Below are 15091 nucleotides of genomic sequence, written 5' to 3' on the forward strand. Positions count from 1 at the left end.
AAGCCTTCTCTACTTCTCTTCAGCTAAATTACAAGTTCCTGCCTTTTCTAATTCATTTTACCTTCTGTATTTTCACAAGTGTAAATTGTATATAATTATATTTGTTCATCTGTCTTGCTGTTTCTGCTTAGAATATAAGCTCTTGGAGGTAGCAGTGTTTTTATCTTAGAATTAAAGAAAAACTGGATATCAGCTGAGGCTTGTGGATTATATATCACTTTGGTCTATCATACTGTGATTTATAACTTTTATCATTCATCCAACACATATTAATATTTTTTGGTGCATCAGCTATGCAGCAATCACAATGGGAGATTCCAGGAAGATTTGATCCTTGCCCTCATGGACTTTACAGGCTATAATTGGTTTTGCCCAGAGTCATACTTTTAGAAATAAGAATGCAGTTTTGAAAAAAAAAAAACTTTTTTATTAGTAATCACCATTTTATGACTCAGTAGTTCTTTATAGGCTTTCACTCAATAAAAATAGAGTGTTTGGAGTGGAAGAGGGAAAGTGATTCCAGAGAGGGCACATTGATTTTCTTCCTGGGTAAAAAGAAATAACTGATTTTAATATTAATAATTAAAACACAGGACATGGACAAAATGCACATTTTTTTTTCTTTTCTAAAGGAGAGACTAAAACTTACTTATGAGGAAAAGAGTGAAATCCTGGAATCTCAATTGACGTTTTTGAGGTAAAGTATTATCATCTACTTAAAGTCATTGGCAAAATCATGATGATCTTAAAAATATGTTTGAATGTTTACTGAAATTTCAGTTTTAGTCAATATAGGAATTGCTTGATGTAATTTTGTGTACACTACATGAAAATTCCTGAGATTAGTAAAGGCTAAAGGGATTTGTGAGGTCCTTTTTCTAATCCTGTTTCAAAGAAATGTGAGCTAAATTATAAATTTTATCCCTTCATCAGCTGTAAAATATTATGTTCTCATATAGAAAAAGGAATTAGTAGCTCTTCTTATAGAAATTATGCTTTTAAAATAAAATAATATAAAATAAAGCACTGTAATTTTCAAATTAGAAGCATTTTTTTTCTTCAATAGGAGGTCTTCATCTAATTTTAAAATTGCAATAGTAGTATAATAGTTTGAGTTTTTATATCCTTGGCAGATTTGAGTATATACAAATTTTCATGTACTTTTTGATATGTTTTCAAAAATCCCAATAGAGCCTATATATTATAGGTCAACCATTAGTGATTTGTTCTATATTATGAGTAGGAAAAGATACAGGAATTAATTTTTTAAGTTAAGGGTTAATTGAAATAGTGGTAATGAAATCTTTTCTAATGAAATAACCTTTAAAATATTTTTATAATTTTATTTTAGTAAATTTTATTTTTGAAATAAAATTTAACAGGCCATATATTGTCTAGGGCCATAACTAAAGTACTACCAAGAACCAGAACTCATGGCTTCTTGCTATAAATGTAGTTATTCATTTATTTTAATATATTCTTACGCCTTTCATGCCTTATAAGGTTGAGGATTTCTATAGACTCTTGATTTTTCATGAAGAAACCTAAACTTTTATAAAATGGTCTATTTTTTGTTTTCTTGCTTTGCTATAGTTTGATTTCTATTGTGTTTTGGTTCTTCAGTATTTAGTGATATATTTCCAGCTCACTATTTTATGGAAATATGACTTATTTGGTTCTATTCACAATTCAACTATGCAGTCTTGTGTGGCATTGAAATATCACCTTGCAATGGACCAGACTTTGTTCCCTGCATTCTTCTGTTTCTTCATTTTCTTTTAGCATAATTTAAGATTATTTAAAGAAACATTTTCTTAGAGAAAGAAATAAAATCACTGGTCTTGGAAACTCTAGTTTTATGTTACCTATTTTTTAAATTTTCTGTTTGCCTTTTCATGTAACTGAATCTACTTGAGTGTTTTGAATTTGAAGCTGACGGAAATAGTAATGGAGACTCTTTGACTTTGGAATGTACTTCTGAAGTTCTTTTTACAAAGCTTTCGAAAGTCAGACTATGTTGTTGTTCAGTCACTAAGTTGTGTCCAATTCTTTGTGACCACTGGACTGCAGTGTGCCAGGCTTCTCTGTCCTTCACCATGTCCCAGAGTTTGCTCCAACTCATGTCCATTGAGTTGGTGATGCCATCCAACCATCAGACCTTTTCTACATGATACTTAAAAGGAAACATTATGTTGTAGATATTATCTTGGGAAAAAGATATAAACAGCTCCTTTTTTTCTGCTTCAGAGTGTCATTAGATTTGCCTTTTTTTTTTTTTTTTTTAACCTTTAGATGGCCCGTAGATCTTTTCCACCTCTTCCAGGCTGTCTGAAAGCCCCCCAAATCCCAAGAGTCGACAAAGTGTGTAACAACCAGATGTCTTGACTGTTGGCTTCTCCTTTGTGACAGGGAACACATTAGGATGGCTATAGATCCCTGAATTTATCTATAGAGAGTAGTCTGAGCCAGAGATACAGTGCTTGCCTTCTGCAGTCTTAAGAATTTAAGAACAATTTCTTTAAGTTAGGACTTTTTTTAAAAAAATGCAATATGAAAGGGATACGTGTGCAAGGAAGCTCAGTTACCTAAGTTGACTTTACCAAAACTTTTTAGGGAAGGGGAAGGAAAATACAATCCATATACTGGTCATTTAATCCTTAACAGATCAACATAAAGAAAAACCTTGTCCAGGAACTATCCCATTAAAACAAACAAACAAATGAAGAACACACACACACAATTCCTCTGCCCTTTCATTATCAAGCTGTATATTTCCAGCCAATAGCTGCTACTTGTGAAATCTTATGTCTGCCGAATTCTGACCTCTTTCTGTAGCCCACTGTCAGTCCTTTGTAGAACTTTGTGGTTAGTTGATTTTTTTTACTGAAGAAAAATGGGCAGTACTAAATTACTCATGCATAAAATCCATATCCTTTATACAATCTTTTAAGGTTCTCTTTATAAATTTTAAAGAGTTAACACTTGAAATAGGATATTTCCCTCAATTTAAGGATATTGTGTTATCCCTTTATTGAGAGAAACTATTTAGGATTTATATTTGGAGTTTTATTTATTTATTTTTATTTTTTTTTGGAGTTTTATTTTTGGGAAGAGATGGGAACCCTTGAAAAGAGAGCCAGTATCGGAGGCACACTAGTCTGTGTTAAAATCTTAAAACAACTTTAAATTTAATATTTTCAAGTCTCACTTTATTCAAAGGGTCAATTCGGATAATCACGTCTATATCTCCAGGTTGTGGTAAGAATAAGGTATTGTATAAAAAGCACCTAATAAGGTAAACACCAGTAAATGATAGTAGTTATCACTGTGATGATACATTTAAAAGTAGTATACTTTTACCTGGACATTTAAAAAAATTTTTAATCAGATGATAATTGCTTTACTATGTTTTATTGGTTTCTGCCTCCCAACTATGTGAATCATTCACATTGAGTCTCCCCTTCCTTCGAGTCTCCCCGTCCCCAGTCCCACCCCTCTAGGTTGTCACAGAGCTCTAGGTTGGGCTCCCTGTGTTATATAGCAGCTTTCCACTATCTATCTATTTTCTATTTTACACACGGTAGTATATATATGTTAGTGCTACTTTTTCAGTTTATCCTAACTTCTTCCCCTGCTATGTCCACTTGCTAAAGCTTTTTTCCCTTCTTTTTAGGAAAGACTTAGCTGAATATCAGAAAAACTGTGAAGATCTTAAAGAGCGACTAAAGCATAAAGAGTCTCTACTTGCTGCTAATATTTCTAACCGTGTTGGTGGTCTTTGTTTGAAATGTGCTCAGCATGAAGCTGTTCTTTCCCAAACCCATAATAATGTTCACATACAAACCATTGAAAGACTGACTAAGTAAGTATGCATCTGTATGTGGGGTTGTTGGTGACATGGAAACCCATATCTTTACATGGGCATTATAGTTTTTTTTATCCCCATGCTAAATCACATGTGATTAATGTTAAGCTTCAAATAAAATAAATTTTCTAAGGTCCCTTCATTGTAGCTATATTAAAGAAAGAATATGTAGGTTCTGCCAACTGTGTATATCTAGTCATTTCAGACAAATAATTTTATCTTTGTTGGTTTCAGTCTCATCTTTAAATGAGAGGATTGAAGTAGATAGCCTTTATAATTCTGTTCATTTCTATGACTCTGTAATTGAAGATCCAGCACTATTCATTACAGCACTGAGTTTGAGAGGAATTCTCTTGATTTTGCCCAATTTCAGATTTCCCTGCTGTAGTATAAAGTGAGTATTTTTTTTTTTATCAAGTCTTTAATATGTGCTTGTCATGAAGAATATTATGAGTATGCTGGAAGAAAGATCCACTGTATCCCATTTGTTAATATTTGAGGATTGATCAGGGACAAATTACAAGTGAGTTTTTATGGAGTCAAAGTTTTCATCTAGGCTGAAATATTACAGTTCTCTGGGTACATCTTTCTTTTGTTTTCACTATTCCAGAGGAAGCCTTTTCCTATGAAAATTTTATTCTGTAGAAGTTGAGGATTATTATTTAATACAGTATCCAGGGATGATTTATAGTGGGTGTTCTCTCTCACATGCCCTCTGCTTTTTTCTGTGCTCAGGGTCACATTTTTCTGTCTTTTTTGGGTTTATTTAAATAGCCCAAGCATCACTTCCTCATAGAAATATTCTCTCACCAGCCTTACCCCATTTTGTCCTCAATGGACTTAGCCACCTTCCTTCTCTAACTTTATAATATATTGTGTATACTTGCAGGCAGCAACTGTGTTTTATTTCTATATCCCTGGCTTCTAGAAGAGTACTTGGTCTGTAGCAGACACTCAGTAAATTGCTGTTTATATGACAAGACATTTTGGCGTTTATTGTTAACATCAGTTCAGTTCAGTCACTCAGTCGTGTCCAGCTCTTTGCGATCCCATGGACTGCAGCATGCCAGGCCTCCCTGTCTATCACCAACTCCCGGAGTTTGCTCAAACTCATGTCCATTGAGTCGGTGATACCAACCATCTCGTCCTCTGTCATCCCCTTCTCCTCTTACCTTCAATCTTTCCCAGCGTTAGGGTCTTTTCAAATGAGTCAGTTCTTTGCATCAGATGGCCAAAATATTGGAATTTCAGCTTCAGCATCAGTCCTTCCAATGAATATTCTGGACTGATTTCCCTTAGGATTGACTGGTTGGATCTCCTTGCAGTCCGAGGGACTCTCAAGAGTCTTCTCCGACACCACAGTTCAAAAGCATCAATTCTTCAGAGGTCAGCTTTCTTAATAGTCCAACTCTCACATCCATACATGACTGCTGGAAAAACCATAGCCTTGACTAGACAGACCTTTGTTGGCAAAGTAATGTCTCTGCTTTTTAATACGCTGTCTAGGTTGGTCATAACTTTGTTAACATCAGAGATCCTCTAATTGGAACTGGTATCGAGAATGAAAAGACTTGGTCATTAAAGTCAGTTTTGACCTTTGGATGAATGAATTTACTTCCCTGAGTTTGAAGTCTTCCTTTGTTTTGGTGAATAATATTCAATACCACCTCTTGGAATATTATGGATGCACCTTAGCCTTGTGACTCGAGTGTTAGCTTTTGAGTCAAACTGCCTGGATCCATACTTTGGTTCTACTGCCAGCTTACTTTGTTTAGGGCTTTCCTGGTGGCTCAGTTGGTAAAGAATCTGCCTGCAGTGTAGGAGACCACCTGCAATGCAGGAGACCTGGGTTCAATCCTCTCATGCCTCAATTCCCCCACTTGAAAATGGAGGTAAAAGTACCTAATAGTATTATTTTTGAGGGAACGTTGAATGCATACCTATATATTGCTTCAAACATTTCCTTCCATATTATAAACGCTCTATAAATATTAAAACCCATCTTTACCTCCTATACTTGGAAATAGTAAAAATGTCCCACAACCATGGTTTCCACATGTGACTAATTTATTGGTTGTTATATAAAAACTAAATTTCTCCACTGTTACTTTTCATGATCTGCACTGATGGCCTTGCTATTTGTTAAATATTATATTAATTATTAAATATAGTATTAACTTATTCATATTTATTACATATCAGCTTCCCAGGTGATAAAGAATCCTTAGGTGATAAAGAATGCTTAGTGATAAAGAATCCACCTGCCAATGCAGGAGATGCAGGCTGGGTCGGAAAGATCCCTTAGAGAAGGAAATGGCAACCCACTCCAGCATTCTTGCCTGGAAAATTCCATGGACAAAGGAGCCTGGCAGGCTACAGTCCACGGGGTTGAAAAGAATCGGACGCAACTGAGCATGCACGCTAGTATTTCACATAGTGACAATCTATTAAATGTATGTTAAATATATTTTCAGATAAAACTGATGTGTAATAAACATTTCTAATATACCAAGGATTGTACCAGGAAATTTAAAACATAATGTCTTTTAATAGTTAAACATTGATGAGGTAAGTAGATTGCCGTCATTCTACAACTAAGGAAACTGAGACTCAGAGAAGTTAAAAATTTGCTTGTTTATATTTGAAAAAAGAATGGAATCATACTTCACAAAAGTAAATTCAAGATGGTTTAAAGACCTAGATATGATTTCTAGACTACAAAAGTATTAGGAGAAAATATAGAAAAACATCTTTATGGACTTGGGCTAATTAAAGTTCTGAGCATGATGAGGAAAGTAAGTCAAAAGGGAAAATAAAATGTTACATTTGACTCCACTAACACAAAAACTTACTTATGATACAATATTGCAAACTAAACTAAAAGATAGGAAAATATTTATATTTTATAGAAAAAAGTTTTTGGTACAATGTATAAATAATTTCTTTTAAAAGAAACAGAAAAGAAAAACTTCCCAGTTGCAAAGTAGGTATAGGATAGGAATTGGTAAGCAATAAAAGAGGATGATAATGCACGAGTTAAGTATTCATTCTTTTTTTTTAGTTGAAGTGTAACTGACCCACAATACCATGTTAGTTCCACGTGCACAATATAGTGATTTGATAATTCTATACATTACAAAATGATCACCACCGTAAGTCTAGTTAAACCTGTCACCATGTAAAATTATTACAATATTATTAACTGTATTTCCCACGCTGCACATGTCATCCTTTGACTTAAGTTTCAAAATAAATAATCTTAATTTCATTTACCTATTTTACTCATCTTCCTAAAACCCTCCCCTCTGGCAACCCCCTGTTTGTATCTGATTCTGTTTCTGTTCTGTTACATTAGTTCATGTTTTGTTATTCAGATTTTCCAAACATAAATGAAATCATGTTTTATTGTCTGACTTATTTTGCTTAGCATAATACCCTCTAAGTCCATCTGTATTGTTGCAGATGGCAAGATTTCATTTCATTTCATTCAGCCATTGTATAGCTGAGTAATATTTCATTGTTTATGCATGTGTATTTATACACGTCTACCTCATCCTCTTTATTCTGTTCTTTGATGGACATGTCTGTTGCTTCTGTATAATGGCTATTGGAAATCAGGCTGCAGTGAACATAGGGGCGTCTACATCCTTTTGGATTTCTGTTTCTGTTTTCTTCTGAAAACTACCCAGAAGTGGAATTTCTGGACCGTATGGTAGTTCTTTGGGTACTTTAAATTTTTCGAGGAACTTTCATACTGTTTTACCTAACAGCTTACTAATTTACGTTTCCACCAACAGTGCTCTAGAGTTGCCTTTTCTTCCATCCTTGCCAACGTTTGTTATTTGTTGTCATTTTGCCATTTAAGCTATTCATTCTGTTATTATTCAAGAAAATGGTGGTGGTGTTATTATTTAAGAAAATGGTGATCACTAAGTTGTGTCCAAATTTGCAACCCCATGGACTATAATCCACCAGGCTCCTCTGTCCATGGGATTTTTCAGGCAATAGTAGAATGGGTTGCCATTTCCTTCTCCAGATGATCTTCCTGACACAGGGATCAAACCTGCAACTCCTGTATTACATGTGAATTCTTTACTGCTGAGCCACCAACAAAGCCTCATTCAAGGAAATACCAGTTTAAAAATGCCAACTATAAAACTGGTGAAAATTTTAAAAAGATTAGTGGTCTCAAGAATTGATGAGGCTATGAATAAGTCTGTATTTTCATATACTGCTAATGGAAGTATAGATTGACACTACTTTTGAGGGTAATTTAGCACTGTTCATTAATATTTAAATTGTGTATTACATGTTTCAAAATCTACACTAGAGAATGTATGTATACCATAATAGAGCATTTGTAGGGAACTCTATTTGCAGCATTATTTGTAATGCTGTTATGATATTGTCATTTGATAAGAAATACATATTTTTGTCTTCATTTCCCATTCTTTGCATAGAACTCCTAAAACTTCTGTATTTTTCTAAGTGGTAAAAGCAATAAGTATGTATTTTGTACTAACATTTGTGTTTTTCCTCTGCTTCTGCAATAGGTTGTTATTATTAAGCCCATGAGTTTATATTAAGATGACTTTTGACTAAGGATGAGAATGCTGGTTGCCACAGAAACCATCCATGTAATTAGAAGATTGGAATTTTCAATCTCTACTTCACAACCTTTAGGAAGGGAAAGAGCTGGAGATGAAGTCCAGGCATTAATGGCCAATGATTTAATCAATCATGCCTGTGGAACTTCTAGACAAACTCTAAACAATGGAGTTTAGGGAGCTTCTGGATTGGTCAACACATTGAGTACTAGAATGTGACACCAGACAGGATGTGGAAGCTCCACACACCTTCCCACATACCTTTGTCTAGTGATCTCTTCTATTTATCTGTTCATGATTATAAGTGAGCAATATTAAGGAAAACACTTTCCTGAGTTCTGTGAGCTGTTCTAGCAAATAATTTTGCACTGGAAAGGATCATGGAAATCCATGGTTTTTGGTCAGAAGAGATACAAGGTACCTGGGACTTACAATTGGAACCTAAAGTTGAGATTGTTATGTGGGACTGAACCTTAACCTGCAGGGTTTGTGTCAATTCCAGGCAGTTGGTATCAGAATTGAGTTAGTAGCCACTCAGAATTAGAGAATTGCTATGTGTGGGAAATCTACAGATGTGGTAGCAGAAGTATTGTGAGCATAGAAAGTATAGAAGAAACCAATAGGTTTTCCTTTTAGATGTAAACAACCTAAATAAATATCCCTTAAACAAGAATAACTGGGCTTCAGTTTAGATAAAGTATGAAATTTTATGCAAAACTAATACAATTATGTAAAGTTTAAAAATAAAATTAAATTAATTAAAAAAAATTAAAAAAAAAAAAAGAGAATGGAGTAGATCTGTATGTACTAATGTTCAACTAAGCTCCAAAATATGTTATTGAAGGAAAAAAAAATGAAAAAAAGATAAGAAAGACATACCTGGCAGGAAACTATTTGTATTTTCTTAGAGGCTCACTCACAACCAGATGAATACATGTGCATAGAAAAAGATGCAAAAGAATAATCCCAATATTTAACAGTGATTACCACTGGAGAAGTAGAAGAAGGCATTGAAACTGACCGTGTGTGTTAAGCAGTCTCTAACCACTGTTGTTGTTCAGTTGCTAAGTTGTGTCTGACTCTTTGTGACCCCATGGACTGCAGCACACCAGGCTCTCCCGTCCTTCACTGTCTCCCACAGAGTGCTCACATTCATGTACATTGAGTCAGTAATGCTTTCTAACCATCTCTTCCTCTGCTGCCCTCTTCTCCTCCTGCACTCAGTCTTTCCCAGCATCAGGGTCTTTTCCAATGAATCAGCATTTCACATCAGCTGGCCAAAGTATTGGAGCTTCAGCATCAGTCCTTCCAATGAATACTCAGGATTGATTTCCTTTAGGATTGACTGATTTGATCTCTTTGCTATCCAAGAGACTCTTAAGAGTATTTCCTAGCACCACAATTCGAAGCATCAATTCTTTTCACTCAGCCATATTTATGGTTCAACTCTCACATCTGTACATGACTACTGGAAAAGCCATAGCTTTACTATATGGATTTTGTTGGCAAAGTGATGTCTCTGCTTTTTAACACATTGAAATTTTAATTACCAATTTTAACCATATTGGTAATTAATTTATTATAAGAAGAATTTAATGAAAGATTAATTTTAAAATGAAAAAAGCATATTCAAAGTCATGCAGATGAAGAGGATATTCTAAGATAAACTAGTCAGGGAAAACCAGTCAGCAAATAAAAAGCAGTGTTTCTTTTTCCTATTATATTGATTTCATATTATCCTTCTAACCCTAACCCTACAATGTGGGAGGCCTGGGTTCAATCCCTGGGTCGGGAAGATCTCCTGGAGAAAGAAATGGTGACCCACTCCAGTATTATTGCCTGGAAAATCCCGTGGATGGAGGAGCCTGGTAGGCTACAGTCCATGGGGTTGCAAAGAGTCGGACATGACTGAGTGACTTCACTTTCACTTCTGTGTTATAAGTAAAATGTCTTAAAAGGAAGCTATGATGTTTACATTGATTCCAAGCCTGGCAGTCATTTAGAAATTAGATTCTTGCCCAGTTACATATTCCTTTGTCTCTATCCTATATTTCAGCTCTTAGCCTCTTAGAATAAATGTCAACCTTTTCAGTTCAGTTTTCTGCTTTGTCAGCATGTCATTGACTCATATTCTACTTTAATAACAGTATACTGTGGAAGGCTTCTACTTTTACTGTCAGTGAAAATCATTGTCTGTATTATTCCCATGGCCTAAGCTGGTGTTCAGTTTCTTTCAATTTACTAATGCAGAAAGCTAAATATTGAATCTTATGCTGACTTTGAAGAGTGGCCAAAACTTTTTAGGTTCGATTTCTAGTTTTAAGCATAATTAAAAAGCCTGAACCCTCAATGAACTGTACTGTAGTATTTCCTGCATGACTCTAATGTGAAATTTTTGAAGTTGTATCCCAAATATGATAAATTAAAAGTGTGTCTTGGTCTCTATTGAAAAATGTAGTATTGTGGTACCAATTTTAAGCTACTTTGTTGATTTTTTAGCCAATCACCCATATGATAGCCAAGCAATCTTCTGTATAGCTTGCTTTGCAACTATATTTCAGTTTTTAAAAAAGAAAATTAAAAAAACTAAGGATAACTGCTTAAGAATAAAAGAGAATTCATTATCTCTCTTACACACATACACAGAAAACCAAAAGAAAAAGAAAGACTGTAGTGGGAACTTCCCAGAAATGAGGAACAAGGAAATGTTGTAGTCAGCCTTCTAGACTTTCTTTTAAAAACAGTGATGTTTAATAAATCTTAAAACTGCTAATAACTGTGGAATAGCTTAGGAATTGAAGGAATTAAATATGGAGTACTCCATATTTCAAGATGAAGCTCACGTGTGTATCAGACCAACTCCTCTCTTTTCCATATATAAACATTGGCCAAGATTATTCAGAGACTTTCTCAGTCCTTTTTGCTCTGATTGTTGCTCTAGGTTCCTTAAATACTAGTTTCCTTAAATACTACATGATTGTTAGTTCATCCTAGAAGCGACACCCCTGCTTCTTACTTCATTTTCTGCCTCAGCTGCTCTATCATCTGCATCATGGCATGTTGGCAGGATTAATGCTGTATTGCTTGCTTTGTTTGAAAAACTCCGTGATCACGCTCATCAAAACATTCCCATGGTGTTTTTAAGCAGTTAAAGAACTTTTGCCATGGGAGATGGCCCTCTCACTCTCACACTGATGTATCATGTAAGTTTGTATGACTTGCCATTGTAAGAGGCTTGCCCAGGCCTGGCTTTGGGCTGGCACTATGGACTAGGAGCAGCACTGCAGCTGACTAGTTAGTCTGGGTGGCCAGCATTGACCGTTTCTGAAGGACAGATAATGAGTAGTAGCATGGGGCTGAAGTACAGGAGAAAAAAACTCAAGAAGGTGTCGGCCAGATGAACATAGAAATGGGACAGGAAGCAGGGCCTTATGTTGCACGCATTTTCGTTCACTTCAGTTGGGTCTAACTCTTTGCGACCCCACGGACTGTAGCCTGCTAGTCTTCTCTGTCCATGGAATTCTCCAGGCAAGAATACTGGATTTAGTTGCCATGCTCTTCTCCAGGGGATCTTCCCACCGCAGGGATCAAATCTTCCTCTCCTGCATCTCGTACATTGCAGGCAGATTCTTTACTTAGTGGGCCCCATAGGAAGCCTTATATTGAGGACAGGGCTCACATACCTAGGGTTGTTTTTTCAAGTGCTTGCTATTTGGTATGTGGGCTGGCTAAGTTGAAACAAAACAAATAAAAAATGCAGTGACTGAGTGGATAGTCCTGTGTGTTAGTCTCTCAGTCATGCCCCACTCTTTTGCAACCCCATGGACTATAGCCTGCCAGGCTCCTCAGTCCATGGAATTATCCAGGCAAGAATACTGGGAGCAAGTAGGCATTCCCTTCTCCAGGGGATCTTCCAGATCCAGGGATTGAACCCAGGTCTCCCACATTGCAGGTAGATTCTTTACCATCTCAGCCACCAGGGAAGCCCTAAATTGCCAAATTTAGATAGTCCTAAATTGCCAGAATTGCTAGTGGCACCTGTAAGCCTATGTGTAATTTAAGTATCTCTCCTGAACTTTTCAGATGGTCTGAGGGCCACCTTGAAGCATATATTACATTTCTTTTACATAAAATCATAGTGTGTCAGTCCAGTGGTTGCACAAATTTTTAGTACAATTCTTTTACAGATTCACTGTTGAATGGTGACCTTAACAAAACATCTGTGTGTGTGTGTATGGGTTAGTTGCTCAGTCGTGTCTGACTCTTTGTGACCCCATGGAGTGCAGCCCTTCAGGTGCCTCTGTCCATGGGATTTCCCAGGCAAGAATACTGGAGTGGGTTGCCATTTCCTTCTCCAGGAGATCTTCCTGACCCAGGGATTGAACCTGGTTCTCCTGCATTGCAAGCAGATTATTTACTGTCTGAGCCACCACAGTATTTGAGGGTTTATCTTTGATGATTTTTTTGTCATTCAATAGTCTGAAATTGGTGAGCTCATGTTCTGAAAATTTTTTGATCCAGAGCAATTAAACTGTTTTGTTTCCAGTTCTAAGTAGTCTAGTGACTTTTTAAATTTAGACATAGGAGACTTCCCTGGTAGTCCTGTGGTTAAGATTCCAGACTTCCCCAAAGGGGACATGGGTTCGATCCCTGGTGGGGGAACTAAAAAAAAATTTAACTGTAAAATATTAGAACTGGGACAGAATTTTGCTTACCCTCTTTGATACCCTCCTGTAGCAAAGTCATTATTCATTCATTTATTCTTTCGCCATTTATTTCACTGAGTATGTACTGTGTGACAGACTACTCTTAGCAAGAGGATATACTAGAAATAGTTTAAATATATTAAGTGTAAGTCTCCTGTAAGAAGCAAATTTGTTAGAAACTTGATCCTATTGTGGCCTGTTTGTTAATATATATTCTGAGGTTTTTGTTAATCTTTTTATTTGTAACTTCAGGTTTGATGGTGGTATAGTATTAGGAATAGGTAAGAGTATCATTGAATAGTGACTTTGGTTTCTTAGTAGGTCTAAAACTTTAGGAAAGGTAACTATATGATATTGACCTGTTATCCTTAAGAGTGAATTTTTATTTTCTACTTGGAAACACAGGTTCTAGTTGGGTTGCATATTCTCAATGAAGCTAGTCCCTTTTATGTTAGAGCATTTTCTGAAATGCAAATAAATATGAAATTGATTTTGTTTGCATTTTACTTAATGTTTTTTACTCAACCAGAATAATCTTGCTTTGATTCTTCCACTTTTTCACATAATTACTGTGTTTGATTATATTTGATCAAAATAATTCACTCCTTTTTCATTTCCTTTAGACAAAAAAATTATTTTTCTCAGTTGAAAATAAGTGAATCAGGAAATTCTAAAATGAAGATCACTGCTGCTGCTGCTGCTAAGTCGCTTCAGTCGTGTCCGACTCTGTGCGACCCCATAGACGGCAGCCCACCAGGCTTCCCTGTCCCTGGGATTCTCCAAGCAAGAGCACTGGAGTGGGTTGCCATTTCCTTCTCCAATGTATGAAAGTGAAAAGTGAAAGTGAAGTCAGCTCCCACAAATTTTATCATACTTGGAGCAATTTATTCTTTTTTTAACAAAAAGAGCTTTTATGAAACTGTTAATAATGTAACTTTGTTCGGTATTACATATTTTTTAAAATACGACTATTTTCCAAATGCCACAAATAGTTTAAATTATTTTATTTTTAAGAAAATTTTTTAATCAAGACATTGGTCAATTTTGAAAGTAATTCAAACTCAGAGATTTAATCTTTTAAGTTAGGACTCCTTAAAATGAACTCTTTATTAATAGTTTACAGTTGACTGTTTAGCAATAGTTCAGAACTTGGCAATGAAAAAGAAGCTACAGCAGTTACTTCAAGTGAATTTGAAATCACAGTTTAAAACTTGAGCTCTTTAACAAAGTATGGAATAGCATAAGTAACAGTCCAGCTTACTTTTTTTGTTTGTTTTGTGTTAATAGAAAGTTTCCCACCTCACTTTTGCGGGGATCTATTGATCATTTTTATCCAGTGGATGAGCTCCAGATATCCTGAAATCTTTTATGTGGAGTTTGCTTAAATTAATCCATGAGATTGGAACCTTGCTGCTATTTTACATGCCAAAGCATTTTGGCATTCAGTTCAGTTCTGTCCCCAAGAAATAGCTTAGCTTTATGAGAATTGCTGAGAAGGGGGCAGAGTTAGGCAATGATCAAACCTAGGGGGGTAAGATTTTGTAAAATAACAAGTATTATGTGTAATCAAGGCATTTGAGTAATCCAACAGTACTACCCATTGAAAGAAAAAATACTTTCATAAGTAGGTGAAAGTTTTTCATTCATAAGTGAAGCCGCTTAGTCATGTCCGACTCTTTGAGACTCTGTGGGCTAAACCTACCAGGCTCCTCCAACCATGGGATTTTCCAGGCAAGAATACTGGAATGGGTTGCTATTTCCTTTTCCAGGGAATCTTCCCGACCCAGGGATTGGACCCGAGTCTCCTGAATTGCAGGCAAACGCTTTACCATCTGAGCCACCAGGGAAGCCAAGAACTGTCAAAAAGAGGGTTGTGAAAGGAAGACGAAAAGAAAAAAAGACATGTTGGTTCT

At 35.7% G+C, this 15091-nt stretch overlaps 1 protein-coding gene across 25 annotated transcripts in view; it reads left to right on the forward strand.

Moving 5' to 3' along the window:
- The window catches only part of SDCCAG8 (SHH signaling and ciliogenesis regulator SDCCAG8), a 244979-nt gene that overhangs the window by 44245 nt on the left and 185643 nt on the right, over positions 1 to 15091 (forward strand). For all 25 annotated transcript variants that reach the window (XM_086344898.1, XM_086344900.1, XM_086344899.1 and 22 more), the window contains 2 exons: positions 633 to 697; positions 3674 to 3862. In XM_086344898.1, the coding sequence (XP_086201024.1) occupies positions 633 to 697; positions 3674 to 3862 (254 nt within the window). The remainder of the gene's footprint in view (positions 1 to 632; positions 698 to 3673; positions 3863 to 15091) is intronic.

This window comes from Bos grunniens, chromosome 16 (assembly GCF_055505025.1).
Source record: "Bos grunniens cultivar Pamir isolate PY7600 chromosome 16, Bosgru_T2T1.0, whole genome shotgun sequence".
NCBI lineage: Eukaryota > Metazoa > Chordata > Mammalia > Artiodactyla > Bovidae > Bos > Bos grunniens.